At 39.3% G+C, this 22,327-nt stretch overlaps 1 protein-coding gene across 3 annotated transcripts in view; it reads right to left on the reverse strand.

The window, feature by feature from the left end:
• The window catches only part of grid2 (glutamate receptor, ionotropic, delta 2), a 443,522-nt gene extending 421,938 nt beyond the window's left edge, over nt 1-21,584 (reverse strand). For 2 of the 3 annotated variants that reach the window (XR_010915583.1, XM_067521711.1), the window contains exon 1: nt 20,362-21,584. Coding sequence is in view for 2 of the 3 variants with exons in the window: in XM_067521711.1 (XP_067377812.1) it covers nt 20,362-20,449 (88 nt within the window). In the remaining variant the exon portion in view is untranslated. The remainder of the gene's footprint in view (nt 1-20,361) is intronic. The other variant, XM_067521709.1, reaches the window with a different exon arrangement.
• Between the last annotated feature and the right edge of the window lie 743 nt (nt 21,585-22,327).

Raw genomic sequence — 22,327 nt, forward strand, 5'->3', positions numbered from 1 at the left:
AGATACTGTAGGAAGAAGACACTAGCAGACAGGTGCTTACACTCCCAGTCATGTTCTTCTGTAACCTCCGGTTGACCCTATGGAAAGACACTATCAGACGTTAACGAAGAAGACAGGAGGAGATATCTGAAAATCCAGCTTCTCGGTTCTTCGTTTTACCTCTCCTCCTTCAACCTTTCTTTCCTTTACAGTGTCTTCTTTTTCTACATTTTTCCTCCAATTAAAAAAATAAAAAGAAAGAAAAATGTGAAATGTGAGAAATGTTAGTAATGTGAAATTCTGCTTCTGTTTTAGATTAATCTCTTCTGTCTGAAATCAAGACAGAATACAACACCAAGAACCTCTGACATTTTGTTTAGCCACTGCTTCGAACGCCAGTGAGAAATACTAAGAAAAACAAACTCAAGACAAACAGAGAGGAAAAGATTGGATCTCTGCACAAGGACTATGACAATATATTCAAGGAAAAACAAATGTTTGCATAATAGAAATAACATACTACCAGCATAATTTGACCAAAGATGGAGGCTTGGTTTAAAGGCAACACCAGACAGCTGATGTCAATGCTAATGTTAATGGTGACAGGGCTAAGGGATTAAGTTATTAGGTCAGCTTTTATTGTCCTTGACATTTTATATTTAACAGACCATATCATGTAAATGAACCCAGAATGCCAAACACAACTGCTTATATTAGTTTTTTGATAAAGCTAATAAAAATGTATGAATCAATTTTTTTACAAAAGAAAATTCAATATCTAATACAATCCAATGCATTCCCGAATTTCCCAGTGGGAAACTTTGACATGTTTTGATCCTAGATAAACTGATTATTATTACGGTCTGAATAATTTGGCTTCCAAAACCAAAGTTCTATGTTGTTCAACATATCAAGATGTAAAGAAAAAAAACAGCTGAAATTCAAGACTTTCATCTCATACCCATCTTTGGATCTCAAACTCAAATGTCTTTAGTATACAGCAAAATGCATTGGCCTTGGACAAGACTGTATCTTGACTGAAAATGAGGAGCCAATCAGGTGCATGTCCCACTTGTCATCAACAATCAGGTAAGATGGATAAAGCTGCTTCTTTCTGTGGTTTTCGTACTCGATGCCAATGACAGGCGTCAGCAGCACCTAGTCTGCATTTTGGCAAAGCAGGTAGCTGACAGCACCCCATCAGGTCCCATTAATGTCCTGACAAGACAGACGAAGGGAATGACTTCCCTAATCTCCTGATTTCCTCTCTGTAGCACTAATAATACTTCTGCTCTTCCTAAACAGCTTCCTGGATCAGTTTATATGATTCCATCATGGAAATATTAATCGCCATTAGAGCTAATTAAAAAGCTAGGATTTGGGATAAATTAAATGCATTTATAATGTATGAATGTTATTTTGATTTCACCATTTATTATTCTTATTTTTAAATTCATCTATAATTCCACGGGTCCAAAACATTTCAGATATTATGGACTAATACATAAATATATTAAATACACATGGTCTAAACATCAGTCCCTCCAGATTTCTATAAAGCTGCAGTACATGTTGCAATGTTTTTATGAAGTTTTAAACTGCAATAAGGCACAGAATTCACAGAGAATTGAATGAATTGTTGTGATCGCAAAATTTCGAAATCCTTGAGGGACTCAAAAATGTTTTTTAGCTGTGAAAGTTATTGAAGGAGGCATTTTTAAATGTGGCTTGGAGCAATACAGACGGGAGTTCTATATGAATCAACTAACCAACTGCTGCCACTGGAATAACAAGAATAACATGTAAGATTTTATACAAGATATAATAACATGATCTACCTGTATACAACGACTGGTTGGATTAAGCAGACAGCCCACTGAACCTCTGCACCTCCTACATACAACCACATCCAGAACAAGTCCGGTAAGTTGTCATTTGACTCAACTTTTGATTTTACAAGTATTTTCTGTCCTTCCTGCTTGTCCTGGATGAGAAAAAGCTGTTCCAGTGACAAGTTCAGTACAGTATTCACAAAAGTGTCAAAATATTTCACCTTAACATGGTGTAGAGCAGGACTGCTTATCGTTGTTATGCTGAGGATTTTCACCTAAGGCAGGTGGTACAAGCAACTGATATGAGATAGTGCTCCTGAAAGAGCATGTATTCTCAGTCAGCCAGAGCCATTCCCCGTTGCATAACAGCCTAAAAAGCATGCACATCAACCAGATACTTTGAATTGTGTGTCTTGAGGCCACAGCACAATCATGTTGTTGCTACTTGGAATAGCGCGCTGTGTGCTGCCTAAGATAGCTGATGGTATACAGTATGTGCATGACAACACAATACGTGACCTTTTTTTTTTTAAGTTGTAATATTTTGCATTATGACCCATTTGTGACCTCAAATCATAAAGAAGGCATTAAGTTAGGCACATTCTGTGTAACTGCACAGTATACCTGATCAGATCAACAAAGCCACTACACTGTATACATCACAATAAATTGAATTCAGCATGAACCCAAAGTGATAGTTAAACTTTCCTACCTAGCTGGATTAAAAAAACAAAACAATGTATTCAAATTTCTGTGTATGACAGCTGGATTATAAATCAAGAATACCTGCTTCCAAAGAGTGGTGCAAAGGACAACGGACCTTAGTTGATCTGTGCATCCACCCAGGCATTGTGAGAAAGCCAGGTAAGAATGGCAATACATCAAGCATTGCTACACATCTGAAGCAACAACAACAATTTGTCACAGCACTATTTAAGCACACCTGTGCTGAACAATCAGACCAGTTATCGTGGAAAACAAATGATTTAAGATTATGGTCAAAGTGCTTGAGTCACAGGGCTGCACATTAAATCCTTTCCACATCGTCATGGCACATGCACAATATTCCAATTGCAGGATGTGTGATATCCACTGAGGCAAATTCATGATGCTATTTGTAATTATTTTGGAAACAAAAGTCAACATTGACAGAAAGCAGTTTGTTGATAATACTTCTAATGGTGAGTTACCAAGTCTATAAAACAATTTTCCACCTCCTAAATCACTTCAGAAGAGTAGTCACAGCCCTCGTGTTCTTATGTGTTTGGTGCACTGGGATCAGTTGCATGGCCAAGGGCTGCCACCCCAGGTGCCACCCCGTCAGAGGGACTGGTAGCATGTAGATACCACTTGTAAAACTTTCAGAACAAGGAGAACTGATCAAATCTGAGGCTGAAACAAATCCCTCTTATTATACATAAATGAAAACTTTATAGAAAAGTTTGTTGCAGTTGCAGCCAGGCAGATTATCTCTGCAAAGGCTTGAATGAATATTTAGAGATAAAAACAATAAAGAATTTTCAGTTAAGATTTTTGTCTACTCAATGTGTGTCACTACAGTCTCCAGTCAGCCGCCAGCTCTCCTCATTTAAGGAACATGTAGAGTGTAGGTCACTTGTGTTTCAACTACAAACATCATCCCAGGCATACAAGACTGATCAGTTCTTTCCAAAATGAGCCAATTCTGTAGGTTTCTTAACGCATTGTCTGATACAGAAAAAAAGAAAACATTGCAATGCATGATTGTTTCCAGTATCAAGCCACCAGAGTGAGTCATGTTACAAAAATGAAAATTAAATGTGTCCTTTAAGAGTTTTTATTATTAACTGGAAAGCAATTTTCTTCTGCCTGCTACAGTAAAAGGAAAAAGTATTCGATTTCTGACCTACAAACAGTGATATGATCCAAACCGTGAGTTTTGTCATCCATTGTAGCCCTCCTTCCGAGTTGTAGAAACTTGAAGTGAATTTTTTGTAAATTGGAATTATGGAACTATGCTCACATGATAACCTGGGTTAGAAGAGGCCATTACCACTCTTGATTGTAATTTTGACAAGAATTAACAATGTGTCAAATTCAAACCACAAATTCAAAACATCGCTCTGACAACTTGAGTTAAATGTGAGCGAGAAGCAAATCGAATAAACCTGAAGGGATTAGCCAGGATTTTAAACATTATGTTAAATGAGCAGGGAACATAATTAGCTGCTGTTCAGCCACTTCCCACTGGATTGCATAATATTGACTCACTTTCACATTTTGTGTCACCTTACTATGTTTTACTTCAGTAAGGCTACGTCTCAGCAGTGCAGTAATTCTGCCCCTTAGGAAGCACAGGCATAATGTAGGTTCCATGTGCACTCTCCTAAACACACACACACACACACTTTAGTATAAACCGTATGTTAACACACATGCACACAAAGGTCAAACATACTGTACAGAGCATCATGCACTAAGGTGACCCTTATAGTATCTCTGTATACAGTATGAGAGAATGCATATGCCGGATTTGGCGGGACGTGCTAGGGTTAGAAGGCTGTGTTCATAACCCTCGGCATATACATGGAGATGGAAAAATAAAACTGTCTCCTCTCATATTCTGCCTCTCTGCTGAGCTGCACAGCCAGGACAGCCTTCAACAGGAATGGGGTGTCAGTGTATGTGGCCATAAATAGCTGCCTGCCAAGATCTACCAGCTCTAGTGTGAACTGTAAATCCAATATGTATATTTTTCCATACAGACAAATACTAAACATATCACTTTAAAAATTCTGGTTTACCTCAAAAAAAAAAAAAAAAAAATTTACACAATGGATCTTTAAACACATTGAATTTGGAGCTACAATTGCAAGAGTAAAGATTTCCGTAATGCCCCAGTAAGCCTCATTTTATTGCTCCAGTCTACATTTTATTATTTTGATTTCACACTAAACCAGGAGATGCTTCGACATAATGCAGTAATCCACCTGAAGCGCACTCACATGCACTCAAACAAATCCACGACACAGTACATAACATCTACCATCACTACAGTTTGACTATTAGTAATAAACAGGTGGCCCTGTTCATACAGTAATATCACAGTGCTACGAGGTTATGCAATTCCATTTTAGTGTAACTTGTTGGACTCTTGCTTTTTTGTAGCAACAATACCTACTAATCCACTCTTGCTCTCGCTTTCACACTTAACCTTTCTTGAACTACAGCATTGTCCTCTTGTCAGTGTCCTCTTCTAAGCTGTGCCAACTCCACTAAACATTGGTGTATCTGTACATATTTGTGTGTGAGAGAAAGACAGCATACACTTTGGTGTTTGGATAACAACAGACAATTTAGAAATGATTTGGAAAACACAAATCAGAGTGACCTTTTCTTACAAGCATTTATAAGCACACACAGAAAATACCCACAACTGTCTACTGTACACACACACACACACACACACACACACACACACAGGTCACCAGAAATCAGTGGAATTAACAGGACCAAAAACAACAATATCCTGATGATTAGAGCTGGGACCACCAGACTAAAGAGGATTTGCAGCTTAACTTTTTAAGATTTAGCTAGGACTTATGCTCAAGACCACAATGTAATTGAATAAGACATTTGCATAAGGATTACCAGTACCCAGTTCTAATTCTTTTTATTTAATACTGCAAAAAGATATTTTCAGTCAAGTGAATAATACTTACAAATAAAAGGTAAAGTAAGTGCATACTCACTGAAGGGTGGAGAGGGTAAACAAAATAAAGAGATTCCAGTTGTCCCCATCCAAACATTTGGTACCCTGAATGCAACCCCGTAAGTGGTGTTTATTGGCTGCATGTAATGTAAATGTTTAAATGGACAAAAGTACGCAGCTTTCCCTGAAGGTACGAAGCTAGTTTACACACAATATAATCCTATAACTTTTCATTTTATTAAGACAATCTGCAAGAACAAGAATGAACTGCAGAGTGACAGATACATGAGGAAATGAAAAGGGCTAAAAGAGGCAGTACAAATAATTAAATGCATCTCCATTAGTTAAATATAGATTTGAAGAAAATATGAAAGGACAGAACAACTGACCCACCCCTTGTTAAATAAGAAACAATGTGTAGTTACCATTCAACAAACTGAATAAATACATAATGCAAAACTTTTAAACTGCATTTCAAAAGACCCATACTCATTAAGCAGTTCATTGTCAATTCCATCCTCTCAGTGTCTGGATACTACATTAAACAAAGACAGTGAGTCAAGCTGCAGACTGACACCACAGTGACAAAGATAAAGGGACTGATTAGTCCACATAAACATTTCAGCTGCAAGATATACACAGTGTTCTACCAGCAGAAGGGAGAGAAAAAAAAACCCATCATAACTCACTTATGCAGCCTGAAATGAATAAACAAAAAACTAAAGACGGATCTAATTTAATGGGATGTAGCCAGATGTTGTTAAAAGTTTGTTTTATTAGTCTTATGGCAATGGTTTTAACTGCACTAGGAGGAAAATACAGTAGTTCCTACAGAAGCAATCCAAATAGCAACATTATTCCATAGCAACTAAAGCTGCAGTCAAAGTGAGGCCAATATTCAATGAGCAATAAATACTTCAATGATCCTCTTGCTTTTTACTAGAACAGTAAAAAAGTTAACTCTGTCCAAATTTCTTGCATTTTGCTTTGATACATCTAGTTTTACTTTAACGATTAAAGATCAAACATTGAATAAAGTATTATTCCTAAATCGTTTTTCAGTATTTGTTTTGTTTAATGAACTAACTTTTAGGATATGTTTTTACACGTCAACATCGGTGTACAGTAATTAATAACATTATTAATGGCTGCTTAAAAAGTTACTATGTATTATGGCTCATTGGTTTGGCCTCCTGTGACACAAATAAATCTCGGCCATTGTTACTGTCATTAGTTCCATCTGGTGTGACAGAATCTTTTAAAATGTCTGCTGTAAGAAGTTAGAGTTACTCAGAACAAAAATCCAAAACAAGCAAGCAACACAACACTGCTAGTCTGGGCCATATGTGCCACACTGATAAAAAAAACAAAAAACAGTCCGTTCCCTTTTTACATATAATAATCATTGTAAAGTAAGGCCTACCCATAGTAAGTGCATATTGGGCCTGGAAGCATTCAAACCACAGTGACCTACACTCTGTATTGTCCCTGAACACATCAGCATAGCAGTGTAATGTCACGCAGTAACAGTTGCTAACAGGTGGCTCTTCCAAACGTCCAGTCGGTCATAATGTGTGACATCATCAGTAAGCGCAGGACTGCAGTGTCCGCCATTACTGCAGCTTGTTGACTAGCAAAGTCAACACGTGAAGGCATTTGGATTCAAAAAGGTAGTGACAGCTAACATCACTGTTATAAGAGCTGCTGGTGCTTCTGTACAGGCCAAAATCTACTGTATATGGGTACATGTCCTACCAGTTTTTACCTCTTCCAGTTAAACTACACATTATTGTATTACTCTATCTGTAGTATCTATGGCAGCACTCCAAATCAGTATTAAGTATTTGCAGCAGTAATTTGTAATCCTATATTGCAAAGTAGCAAAGGAGGCATTAACTGACTCTACTTGCAGACTTCACTTCCCTCACTGTTTATTATATAGCCATTAAATGTTCTGTCTGAGACATGTGAACAATATGAAGCTGGTAAAAAGTGAATATTCAGATATTCACTGAGAACAAGAAAAAAAGAACCCCAAAAAGAATATGCAAGAGAAGCAGACTATAAGATTGATGAAGAGAGAAACGGAGTAGAATTTTGCTTTGATTGTAGGTCAGCAGACAGTGAAAAGAGCAGGGAGTGCGGAAAGTGCATGTGTGAGCAGGGAGGGGGGCAGAGGGGAGAGGCCGAGACGGTGGAGTAAAGTAAAAGCAAGTGAAAAGCAAAGGAGGGTGAAAGAAAAAGCCCAGAGGGCTGTCTGCAAACAAACAGGTTCTAATGATGCTGTCTCAATAACAGATTCCATTGTGCAAGAAGTACTGGTAGTGCTGTGGTGTACTCCACAGTACCACATTTCTTTAGGGGTTGTAAATCACAAGGGAAACATTGCTTTGTGACACTGAAAAACTTCTGGATAAAGAACAAGTCGTGTTACTACAAGGATACTGCCCCACACTAATGTAAATGGCCTGCTTATAAAAGGCTTACTTACAGTATATAGTATCCAGAAAGTATTCAGTGCTTAACTTTCTACATTTTGTTTCTATAGCCTTATTCCAAAATTCATTGTTTTAAGTTTGTTTGAAAACTTTGCAAATTCATACCAAAATTAAAAAATAAAAATCACATGTACATAAGTATTCACTGCTTTTGCCTAATACTTTGTTGAAGCACCTTTAGTCTTTTTGAGTATGATGCTACAAGCTTGGCCACCGAGATTTGGGCAGTTTCTCCCATTCTTCTTTGCAGTACCTCTCAAGTTCCATCAGGCTGGATGGGGAGCATTGGTGCACAGCCATTTTCAGATCTCTCTGGAGATGTTCAGTCGAGTTCAAGTCTGGGCTCTGGCTGGGTCACTCAAGGACATTCACAGAGTTGTCCTGTAGTCACTCATTTGTTATCTTGGCTGTGTGCTTAGGGTCTTTGTCCTATTGAAAGATGAACTGTCACCCCAGTCTGAGGTCCAGAGCACTGTGGAACAGGATTTCATCAAGGATATCTCTGTACATTGCTGCATTCATCTTTCCCGGTTCCTGACTAGTCTCCCAGTTCCTGCTGCTGAAAAACATTCCCACAGTGTGTTGCTGCCACCACCATGCTTTACTGTAGGGATGGTATTGACCAGGTGATGAGCGGTGCCTGGTTTCCTCCAGACATGACACTTGGCATTCAGGCCAAAGAATTCAATCTTTGTTTCACCACACCAGAGAATTTGGTTTCTCGTGCTCTGAGAGTCCTTCAGAGTGGCTGTCATGTGCCTTTTACAGAGGAGTGGTTTCTGTCTGGCCACTCTACCATACAGGCCTGATTGGTTAAGTGCTACAGAGATGGTTGTTGTTCTCTCCACAGAGAAATACTGGAGCTCCTTCAGTGACCATCGTCGTTCTTGGTCACCTCCCTGAATAAGGTCCTTCTCTCTTGATTGCGCAGTTTGGCTGGCCGGCCCACTCTAGGAAGAGTCCTGTTGGTTCCAAACCTTCCATTTAGGGATGATGGAGATCACTGTGCTCATTGGGACCTTCAACGCTGGAGAAATGCTTCTGTACCCATCCCTAGACCTGTACTTTGATACAATCCTGTCTTGGAGGTCTACAGACAATTCCTTGGACTTCATGTCTTGGTTTGTGCTCTGATGGGCACTTTTAACTGTGGGTCCTTATATAGACAGGCGTCCGTTTTTCCAAATCATATCCAATCAACTGCATTTCCCACAGGCGGACTCCAATCAAGTTGTAGAAACATCTCAAGGCTGATCAGACACCGGATGCACCAGAGCTCAATTTTGAGTGTCAATGCAAAGTCCACGAATATTAATTTAAATGTAATTTGTTTCGTATTTGTAATAAATATAGCAAATTTACAAATTTCTTTCACGTTGTCATTATGGAGTATTGTTTGTAGAATTTTGAAGAAAATAATGAATTTACTCAATTTTGGAATAAGGCTGCAATATAACAAAATGCTCTTATCCAAAGCACATTACAACATTGCTTCTCATTCACCCACTTACACACACAAACACACACACAAATGACAGCAGCTGCCACTCAAGGTGCAGCTTGGGCTTCAGAGTCTTGCCCAAGGACATTTCGAAATGGAGAAAGTACCAGGACTCAAAATTGTGGTCTGTGGACGAATGCCTTTAGCCACTGATCTACATCCACCTAAACTGCATATACTGTACAGAACAATTTCAATGATAGATGCTTCACATATTTGGCATCTTTAAACATGTTTTTCATGTTTAAATGTGTTTTTGTTTGTTATAAAATTCATCTAGTTTGGGGAATGTCATTAAGGAGACATTTTCTGAGCTGGGCAAACACGCTGTAATGGTGACTCAACAATGCATCGCATTTAAATGCCACCTCATTCATTTTAAATAGAGTGGCCAAAACATTAGAACAAAAAATTTGGTGGAAAATAAATAAATAAAGAAAGAAAGAAAGAAAGAAAGAAAGAAAGAAAGACTTATTTAAACTTCTGGAGACCACTCTGTGTAAGCCTCACACTTTGGGAGGAAACGCTCCATGTTATGATCTCTCCTTTCATTCTGCTTTTTGTCACATACACTGTTGTAAAAAGCAGATTACAAATCTAGTCCTGCGTAAACAAAAGAGAGAATTCAGTATTATACAGGAGCAATCTACAGAACCAAACAAACCTCAACTTTTTATATGTAGATAATTTAACTTTTACATTGACTATGTTATTGGCTCAAAAAGAGGCAGCCATAATTATTATGCTAACCACAATGCTACCAGTACTTACGGCATTCATTGCTGTAAATAAAAAAAATTTCATTCAATTTGCTCAAGGATACAAATTTGTAAGCTAATATAATGCTGTAAATTATGTGACGGGAGGCAGCTAAGAGAGCACAGCTGATGGAATACCAAATCCTATGAAACATATAAATGCCTCTAAAAATCATTCTATGTGAAAGGTCCAGTTCTAGGTGTATCAGTGTCCTAGGACATGAAAGCAACTTCATAAAAAGAGTACTGAGAAAAATACAACAAACAGTTACAAGAATATTTCCAAGTAACCAAATATTCTTTCGGTTATAGTAGAATCCATCACGGAGAAATTGGCTATGGACAGACTATGGCATAGGCATAAGTCTGCCTAGAGCTGGCCATCCTCAAAAACAGAGTGATTGTGCAAATTGGAATTAGTGAGGCAGGCCAAGACACTTACAGTTTGAATACTCTGAAGTCCCAAGATTTAGCCGCTGAAAAGAGCACTGTACATACGACAACTGTTGCTTTGGTTCTCGGTTAGTTTTTTTTCCATTTATTTTAACCTAGAAACAGTTTGTTTTCATTAAAAATAAATCCATGAAGTAGCTGCATGAGCATGCCCACATCAGATAAGACATTAGTTCTAATGATGCTCAAAAATAACACATTGATAAATCCATGTCACATTCAATCAGAACACATATACATATTTGCTCTGAAAGAAGTAGATATATCTTTTATTCACAAGAGTGACTGGCAACACAAACACACCTGAATGGGTTTCAGAGATCTAGTTACACTTTGGCCTCAGTGGGTCATTTAATGAGGGTTACTGCTGCAGAGGGAGGCTGTGGCCTGTGAGTCAGGTCATTCTATCCATGACTAATGCACAATTGGTTTAGTTGAATCCGATGTGTGGTGCAGCACACGATATTAACAGGATAGAAAATGGTTGTGCATAATCCATCTTTTATCATCTATTACGCTCCATTTTTCTGTCATTTTTGATTCAGGAAGTTGAATCACAATTTATTCAGTTTAACTAAATACACTGATAGCATTTAATGAATCTGGGCAAAAGCTGTTAAAACAATTTCTCCAATTTTGATTTTCTTTTTTAAACCCCAAATGAAAAGAAGCTACAATCCAGATGGGCACATGCAGGCAGATTTGTGACATGTTGTCTGTCACAACTGTGTCAGACAAACAAACAGCACATTACGGTTCCATGACAGTGATTAACAAAGTGTTTAACACCTCTCAGTTCTGATGCCTGCTTCTGTAAACACTGACAGCATGTTAAACATCAGTGAGGAGGAGCATTGGAGGGAGAACAGTGGATGAGTGGAGCAAGATATAAGAGCAGATTTAGTAAAAGGTACAAAAAGGTAAAAATAGCACATGTCAGAATAAAAGTAAGGAGAAAGATTGAGTCAGAAGCAAAACGTGGGGAGGATAATTGAGAAAATGGGGAAAAAAAGTGCGCAAGTGAGCCTGAAAAAGATTGACAAAGAGAATAAAATCAGCAGTCAAGAAGAAAACACTGGAGACGACTATAATAAAACTGTGGAATGAAAGTACGTTTGACTGACAGCAGGCACAGACCACTACTGTGGAAATGTATTTGCCCCTGTGAGAAGATAAGTGAAAGAAACAACATTCAACAGGTGCAAGAACATGTGCACACATACACACACCATGGATTTAAAATGCTAAATGCATTCACAGAATAATTAAAGTTTAGCCTCCAGTGCAATAAATCTTGATCTGTGTCCTAATTTTAAGTTCATATTTTTTTCAGTGGTTCTAATTGTTGTACCGGTCTTAATAATATCAATTTTCTCCACCAGATTTGCCTGAACCGCATATACAGGAAAGACAAACTCGAAAAAAAAAATGCAAATTGTTCTCAAAATGGTGACATGTGGGGTTGTAAATGTACATTACTGCTTTTAAACTTTCCTCTGACGTCCATATATTAAAATATTTTTTTTGCTTCGAGCTGAAAAATTCCTCCAGATGACATAACCTGGAGTTTTTTTTATCATAAGGAGTTTGGAGGAGCTCTGGAAAAGTAGGTTGACAATGATTACAAAATTTATACTGTGAGCAACAAGATGACATAATTTGAACTGAAGGTTCCTCCAACTGATGTCATCTGGAGACATTTTGCAGCAGAAGAAGACAGATATTATAATACAGGGAAAGCCAGAGAGAAGTTTAACGGCATGTACTACCCAAATTAGTTAAAAAAGAAGCAAGTTAAATGTCATTGAAGGTGTCCTTTAAGCCACATGTTAACAACTGCCTTTTTTTGAGGCTCCTAAAAGCTCAAATATAGCATGAGTTGGGAGTTTATTGAATTTTATGTCATATAATAAAATGTGAAAACCCTTCTCCTGTATTAACTAAAGACTCTTTCAAAACTACGAGCAAGGCCATCGAAAGTTCAAAAATGCCTTATGATTTCACAAGTGATTTCCAGGCTTTAGAACTCATTCCTATGGGAAAGCCACAGCTTCCCTTTGACAAAACGTTAAATTTTTAATGACTAACATTAAACAACATTTGACATTTCTCATTTCTGGCATTACCATCAACAACTTTTTTTCCTCCATTTTCACATGGAAATATTTAATATAATTGTGCATGTCATTTGCATTGTCAAAATATTTTAGCTTTGCATTACACAGTTTGCAGACTCCACTGGCCTCGAGGCATATCACATGATCTAGTTTAATGTTACACGTGTCCCACTTGGTATTGCAGTGTTTTATTTAAATTCAGCTGTCAAAATGGATTAAGGTTAAAAATAAATAAATAAATAAAATCCTGAAAGAAAAACAAATCCCCTGTGCATTGTATGTTTCTCTTTAACACTGCCACTATTCTTTTGTACTGCAAATGCGAATCACTAAAAACCAAAATCATCATTTGTAATGCAAACAACCGTTTAATGCTTTAATGTTGAAGTTTGGACGACACAAACGCATAACATATGAAGATTGTGACCGTGCTGTGAAAATCAGCAATTCATGTGTGACTTAAAGAAAAGACTATAAGCAAAGTGGATCCTCTGGACTGGCATCATGAGACATGCATGTGCATGTGTTTGAAAGGCTGTAGTACAACAAAGTTCACAACTGTATCTCCATGCTTTACTGTTCAGTAAACAATTTGCGAATGAATGAAGCAATGAAAACAAAGTTTTCCTTGGATTTCAAATAGTTGTGTTGAAAATGTATTCACATAGTAGAACACAGTTGCTAATGCCATGCTTTCTTTTTTAATAATTATATAACATTACACTGGCATTTTAATTCACATACAAGAAGACACACACACTCCTTCACACACACACACATTTGAAGATGCATTGATAAATGAGCACTTAGAGCTGGATGAAAGTTCAGGCAGTATGCCTGAGGTTCTCAGTGTGAGATACAGTGCAGTGTATACACACACAAACACATTTTGTGTACACTGAGGGCATCCTCTGCCCCAGCGATACACAGCACAGATTGCTCGAAGACTAAAGCCGTATTTGTGTCAGAAGAGACAGCCCACAAAGCCATGAAAAAGAAAGAGGGCAGGAGGAGAGGGCAGTTATAAATATTGGCTCTACTGGAAGAATGAAGGAAGAACAGAATGGATGACCACCACACTATATAAATGCACAACCATGTACAGTAATACTAATGACTTTCACTGATTGTGAACACCATTTGTCTTTTTTATCATTTCTGCATCATAATCTCCAACTAGTGTGATTGATTTTACTAAGTCTGAAACATAGAAGGCTTTTCTGGCTTGAGTCCAGGTTTTGCATTATCCTGGAAAGAATCAGTAAAATTGCAACCTCAAACAGATTTTCTTCTCTTGAATACTGTATAAAAGCAATTCGGCACTCAAACGAAACATTTACCACAAAAATTTTCAATGTCTTAATTTAAAACACAACAAAAAGAGTACAGATCCAAAGTAAAAATGTGCCCCCACATTTGTGTATATTTTGAATACAGTAATTGGATGTGTGTGTGTAATCTACAGTATATTAATTTGTGCTCACACGATTAGTTTAAGCCACACTACTCAAAAAGATAACACTTTGTCTTCCGAGTTTTGAGTTCTTGTCCTCAGATGACATTAAGCATGTGTGACTCTGTGTGTGTAGAGTGGATAAACACAAACACACAATACAATCATCCGGGAACAAGAGCCCGTGTTGTACAAGTCCTTCCCAGGCCATCTGGTCTGTTCTACCTGCATCACTGACTGCTGTGGTGAGATGAAGCGCCTTCAGGAGAGCAGAGCTGGCTCCTCGCCTACATCTGCAGTCAACCTCAGACAAGCAATCATACTTCTTACAGCTACCTGTCACTCCATCTCAACCTCACACACAAATAAACACACACACTTCTCTTTCTCTCTGTGGCTTGGCTCAGGGTTCTGCCTCAGTGACCAGGCACAGTGGTCCAAGTTGCTGTCTGTTTCTTTCCTTCACAAAAGAATGCACAACAGTCTCAAATATCACACAAAAACCACACAGTTTTTACCTCTGATCATATTCTCTAACACACACACACACTCACACACACACACACACAAAACACCAGATATATGAGGTGCTAAATCTTCCCAGTCAAAGATAGCATGAAGCAGCACATCTGTCAACACTCACAGATACATAACTCAAAAGATATGAACCATTTAATACCTGCTGCCTGGCCCCAACCCTTTGGAATCAGTGCATAACTGCAGATTAAAATACACGTGTACACGTGCACGTACAGACACAAGTTGTTAAAAGTGGAAGCACTGTTGACTGCTGGGAAAGGAAGCCATGCAGGAACAGCCATTCACACACACACAGATGTTTAGAAACCACATTTCTTCACCACACAAGTAATGAAAACCTTTCATTCACTATCTGAACTGTATTCATCAAAATTTGAGAAATCCTTCTATTTGTCTCGCCACTGTTAAGAGACAGTGTCCCCATCCACACACGCGCACATGCTGCATAGATCCAGTAATCTCTGTCCATCCCTAACTCCCCTCATCATCTTAACTGAACTGGGCATCCAAAGGATAACAGACCCCCCCCACCTGTCTCTCTCTCTCTCTCTCTCTCTCTCCCTTTCATCTAAATGACATGTTATTCCTACAGCTTACCTTGACCACAACAGGACACCCAGGCCTCTGTAGTCACATTGCACAAAAAAAAAAAACCTAAAAGGTGAAACAATCAACATTTTTCTTCTATATTTCAATTTGTGCAGTTTGTGTGTTGGCAGACATACTGTACAAACTGTACCTTAATTTGAGGGAAGTCTGTTAAAACAAATCACTCTTCTAATTTTACAGATGAAACATTTCAGGTTGAGTTTTGTTATTTGACATACATCGCTCTTTTGTTACCAACAGCAGCATTTATATGGGTCATCTTGTTTAACATCCCTGGACTGAATCACTTGTTGCAAAAACCCCAAAAAAACCTGAAGTTTGGAATCTGAGAAATGCCTAAAGACTGTGTCATCTAATATAAGCTGCAATTAGTGAGTCGAAATGAGAATGCTAAACAACAGCAGTGGAGCTACAGCTGTAATAAAATGGATCTCAGTGGACCTTAGTAATTAGTCTCATGTCATACTCATTGACATAATTTTGGGACCTTGCATGCTGGTTTTTAATAATCAACTCTTCTGAGCAACACTCTGCATTGTAAAACAGCAAGTAATAACATAAAGTGAGATATCCTAATCATGTATTTACAATTTTAAAAGAAGAGGAGGCAAAACAGTCTGTTGGACCAAATCCCACCAGATTCTGATGGGATTTGGTCTAACAGACTCAATTTTAATATACCTACACTGTCACAGCGAGGAAGTCATGGGAAATAGTGTGCAGTTTCTTAAAAGAAAAAAAACTTGAGAGTGATGAATACTTTATTTCAACAATTTAACACAATTCTGGCCAGATGTTATTAACTTAAAATCCCTGCCAGTAAAAAGCCAGTAATGACTGATTCACATTAACTGTTCTCAAGTTCATCCATTTACACAGTGTCCTGCACACATTTCATGGTATAACTGCAAAATAAATGAAGCCCATTGAGCCTTCTAATAAGAGTTCAAGTAAACCGAGGAGAGCCCATAAGCAGAAAAGAGTTTTAAAAACCTTAATACAAGAAAATGACATGTCATAGGTCTTTGCTTTTGAATATTTTATTGATCAAATTCCATTACTTCAAATATTAGCTTTAGAATTATATTGCCTTAAAAAGTGTTGGTGCTTTCCATATAACAGGTTAGATTATCATATTTGTCCTCATTTTCTTTCATCCAAATGTTCTTTCATTTGACTTTACTGGGATCTAGCCTGGAGAACACAAACTACAGACAAAGAACAGACTCATACTGTATAAGGCATCTGTGCCCGGACACTTGTAACCATCCTAATTTCCATGCTATCAGTATTTTCTATGTTTTAACATTTAAAATTAATATATAACCATGTACACTTCCACACATCTGTCTCTCAAACACATGCAATGTCTATTTGAAGTGCCCTCACAAAGCAGAGGGCGATAAACTATAAATGATAATCTGTACGATCAAGAAAAACCATTGAATAGACAGAGAAGTTAGGAGGCTAATATACAGTATTTCATTTAACCAGGGAGAACCAGGCTCTCTCGCTGGCTTCTTCTTATGCGTGGTGAGCCAGTGGTAGCACTTTACCAGACTATGTGACTACAAACCACTGAAACTCTGAAGTATGGATTTAATCTGGCTGCATAACTTACAGTGACTGAGTGAAACTAATCAAGAAGACACAACCTTGCACACTTCCACAATCCATTTCAATCACACACACACAGAGTGTATATGAACTGCCCTCATAAAGCAGAGGGCCATTGCCATGCAGCACACGATGCACTGAGGGCCAAGAAGCAAGCGGACTCTCCCCTTCCTTCTGCATGCTGATCATTACAGGGCCAAAGACGACAGGCAGGGAGGGAGGGAGTGAGTGAGAGACTGAATGAGTGAGTGAGTGAGTGAAATTGGTGAGGCAGCGGTGCCAGCTTCCGAGCAGTTCAATCACATTTACTGCATGGACGGAACAAGATGGAAACGTCCGTGGTCACTGCTGGTAATGCCACTAAATAATGGCAAGTTTGTTACTGGATGGCACCGGTTTACAGATCAGACAGCTAAAAATGGCAGATGATGATGGCACAAAGTCTACTTTCCCCTCCTTTGTTTCCCTCGTTCCTTTTTCCTTTTGACCAAATATTCTCCCTTTGATATACATCGCTCTTTGCCCATCTATCTCTCTCCTTTCCCTCATTCCATCTTTAGCAGCAACAAAAAGATTAAAGAGGGATTACTTCTGACATGTCAATGTGATGCGCCTGCTGGGTATAGTACTGTTTTTTTTTCCTTTCTCATGCAGTCCTAAGTCAATACCATGCACACACAGACAGATCAGCACTGTATGTGTTAGAAGACTGAGTGGAAAAAAGTATCCAGGGATATAAATTAACTCCAGTTTTGCAGCTACAGTAGTAGTACAGCTAAATTCTAACTTGTAAGAGACAACATTTTTAGCAGGGCTTTTACTTGCTTAAAGCAATACCACATCTTGTGAAAAAAAATGATCATAATATTCTTTGTGAACTTGTATCTGTTGTGTCCATACCATTTTATTGGCCTCCTCAGAGGCCTGGTAAAGAAGCTAGGATTAGGAGAAATGGGTGAGGAATGGAGTGTACGACAGACAAAAGCATTGTTTTGGGGGTGATAACCTTTAGTTGTGATTTAAAGTACTTGGGGCTAGCAGGGAAATGAATAACTGGTTATAAATAATGCAGAGGTAGGAGAAAGAACAGACAACTGAAAGTGCACACTACCACCACCCAAATCCTCATGGGATCCTTATTCTTGGAACACACTTGTGCAAAGACATGTACATATATGACTGCTGATGCAATAAAACGGTAACCCGACAACATGCTGATTAAATGGTGTTGAAATTAACCAGGGACCAGGAAATTAAACAATGTCTATTTAACGTTAACATTGAAAATGCACAGTAAATCGTAGCACATCATGAGTGCTTTTCACCTTCAAGTTTACCACATTTTACGCAAATACAGATCAAAAGATAAACATTGGGGCATAAATAATGTGTTTATGGGTATTAGAGAGTATACAAACTGCATTTGCAGTGTTTATGGGCTCCAACAACCAGTTGTGGAGCTTCATACAAAACACATTATAGGTATAAATCTATACCCATGAGAGCCTTGGAGCCCAGGAGACACCATGTCTGAAAAATAGAGCATACAGTAGTAGCAGTTAAAATAAAGACCCATTAGTTTACATATAGAGAACCTGGACACAATTTCAGTAGCTGACAAGAACCTGCAGTTAACCTACATTACTGAAGATCCCAGTCTTTTTCTTAGTAAGCCTAAAAATGTCTCATAACCAAGGGGATTTAGTCATATTGCTAATGCTCTTATCCAAAGAAACTTGAAGTCAGTGAGCAGGTAAAATTTGAGTGTCTTGCTGTGAGACAATTGCAGAACATGTGTCTGCTGCTGGGATCAAACCATCGAGTCACAGTGATCTGTCTATCTGGTGGATTACACTGCCACCCCCATTGGGCCAAAAGACACAGCCTTTTACTCTGTGTATAGAAAAAGATTTCTGGGCACATACGACTCCTGTAGCCATCCTTCTGTTCTGCGCTGAGACTTTATGAAGTGTTTTATTTGTTAATCTGCCTCGCTGGAAATTTTCTGGTAATTAACATTTAAATAGCAGCTAAATTTTAGGACAGTATAAGGAAAGTGTCCATGAAGATCATCATGATTTCATACCAATTTAATACAAATTTGACTATATGCCTTCACGTCAGCTTGACCTTCGTAAATCTCAATCATTTGGCCACAGTGCTGTGGTACGTCTGGAATGAAACATTAGTTCGTGACCTACCCAGAAAGGACCTCACACTGATCCAGCCCTTGGCAAACTGTGCCAAGATAGCTGCAAAATTGACCTGTGATCTGTTGTAAATCAGCTGGCCAGAGTCTAAATGGTTGAAACAGGCCAGTATTTCCTCACTGGCAGCACAACGTTACATGTGTGAATGTGTGCACGCTGTGTGAGTGAGGGAGTGAGTGTAGATGGGATCTTGTCCACACAGTGAGGTCAAAATAGTTCAACGCACACAGGTGCTCATCTCGTGCATGTATGTGTGCGTCACTCTCACACATCAACACAAAGCGCTCTCTCGCCTATTCGATGCCGCCGAGTTGTGCAACGATTATGTGGACCCACCACCACCTCGCGTTCTCGTCTCATCCTGCAAGACGTGCTCTCCAGCGTCATCCCTCTCTCTCGCCCTTAATGCCCTAAAGAATACACTCCCTGTCGAAATCACACTCAACCCAACAGTGCCACACTTTGCTGGCGATGGTGGCGGTGGAAGTCAGTAAAGACGTTAGGGCATAGAAAGTTTTTTCCCCCTCACCGGCACTGCAGTATCTCACGGTAGAAAGTGGTAATGCCATTGTGCCTCAAGGAAATCTATAGGTAGAAAATTTGCTGCTATCCAGGATAATCCCTGTGTCCTGCAGGGCTACATCACGCCATCCTAAACCACCTGTTTTTGGCGCATCCTGTGCGCACAGAGCCATTAATACATCGATTTCTAGGGAAACTGTGCACTCTCAGTCCGTTTACTTGTTACTCATTGATCAAGTCATATGACTAGTAATGTCAAACAACCACCTCGAAAAAAATTACCATAAAGCAACTCCAAAGTATTAAAGTTTACATATATGCATAGCTCTTCATTTTACCAGGAGGCTAATATACTAGCCAGTAGGCTAGTATAAATGCCGTTGTGCCAAAATGCGTTTCCAATATGAATGGCAGTCTATGATTACAGAAAAGCCCTCTAAATTGAGGAGGACATCAAGGAAATTACCAGCAACGATACAAGCAGCACAGCGCATATCAAGGCTGAACCGTCCAATCAGTATCCCGAGAGACGCACACAGAGCCCCATTGTGGCCGCGAAAGAGAAAAGCGCAGTAACTCACCGATGTGGATGATTGAATCCGAGAGCGCCGACCTCCACTCCTGGCTCCACAAAACGGCAACGAGCAACATCGCCGAGATAACTTTCATGTTGTCCGGAGATATTTCCCCCCAAACAAGAGAAACCCGCAGCCCTCTGAGTGACAGTGAACAGAGTTTAAATTCCCGAGAAGCGGAGCTTCTTTTTTAGTCCATTTGTAGGGCGGTCAAGGAAATTCCCTCTAATCTCTGCCTTGATATGTTCTTCTCTTGACGTTAGGGTGTGATACTTGTATATACTTGATGAAAACCAGTAGAGATTCCTGGATAATCACAGAGTGGTACCCTGTTGAAATTCCTCTCAACATAAAATCGTATTCTGGGCGAGCTGAGCTGCAGAGAATACAAACCGCATCCAAACGCCGACGCGTTAAGGCGAACTGAGGGACTGGGTGATGTAGCCGCTCATTTAAAGGAATAAATCGGTAATGATTCAATAACGCGAGGGGAAACCTGGTTATCTTGAAAAGCAGGTCCTGTTCTAACGACCCGAGATCCCCAGCTTTTCAGACCTGGCGACGCAGTTTACCCCTGCACCAATCATCAAACCATCACCAACAGCAGCCTCAGCGGACCAAGCCGACGGCCAAAACTTCCATTTTCCCTGGAGCGTTTTCTTTTGCCTTCACTTAGCTCCTCGTCCAATATGCCCAACGCCAGAACACACAGACCACCCCAGTGACTTTTGTTGGAGCGGAAAGAAATACCAAAAATGATGAAAAGCCTTGTCACATGGCACTGCCACAGAGAGGGACCATATTCCGAAATTGTCTCTTGTTTCCTCAGACAAGGATGGATACGGCTTTTACACATATAATAAAAACAGAGCTCCAAATCCAGTTTTCCTTTCTGCGTCAATGTAGGTTATGGGCTATATGCAGAAAAATTAGCCGAGGATGCGTGTAACCGCGGTCCGCACTCTGCACTCAGTATGCGGGTATTCGCGTCAACCCCAGCACGCACCGTGGCTGGTGAAGAGAAGGTATGTCGCGTCCATGTGGGAGAAAGAAAGCGGGAGCGAGAGAGAGAGAGAGAGAGAAAGAGAGAGAGAGAGATGGGGAGGAGAACAGAGAGGAAGAGAGAGAGGCAGCAACTATGAAAAGCAGCCGTTGCCAGCCAGGGCGCGCATTTACTGTCTGGAGTTACCCTGGAGAAAGAGAGAACGAGATGTGACTGTGAAGGCGGGCGGGGGATGCAGAGAGGCGTCTAACAGAGAGACGAGCAGATGAAGAGAGGGGTAATCTGCCAACCTTAGCTCTTTCATTGGGCACTTCAGTCCGCCACAGAAATTCGCCGTCTACCTCTAGTGATTGCCCATCCACTTTACCCTGATGCTGTAGGATTTGAGGAGCATCCTCATTCTCCCAAAATCAGCCATTATTTCTCTATTGCTCAATTTAAAAAGCGTATACAGGGATGAGATGCTTCTTACTTTTTCTTGTGACTGTCAATCATCATCCACTCTCTTCACACCTACCACTATCTTCCATTTATCCTTCCTAGGCTTCCTGAAGGGCTGGAGGCCACAGGGTTCCTCTTAATCTGCCCGTGATTTTGGATTAGGGATTAGGAGGACCAGGAGCCTCTAGCTACCATTGGGCACACAGTATTGTAGACATTCAAGGAACGGGAGATTAAACTGACACTGATACTGATGCTGTGAAAGCAGCTCTTACTTTTTGACGCTATTGATTTATTATTAAATGTTTATATAACCACTCACATTGAAGAGGAACATCTTTTGTTGAGCAAGTGAGCTGTAGCTAAAAACACAGAAAACAAAAAGCAAAGGTAATATAATTTAACAAATTTTCACGTCCAATATATTTGCCTGCACTTAAATCGTGTAGAATCAATAGTTGTTGTTTTTTTAATCGTTGTTGCACAAACGATAAGTGACAATATATTGTTAGAGAGTTAAATCCACAT

Source organism: Channa argus, chromosome 11 (assembly GCF_033026475.1).
Source record: "Channa argus isolate prfri chromosome 11, Channa argus male v1.0, whole genome shotgun sequence".
NCBI lineage: Eukaryota > Metazoa > Chordata > Actinopteri > Anabantiformes > Channidae > Channa > Channa argus.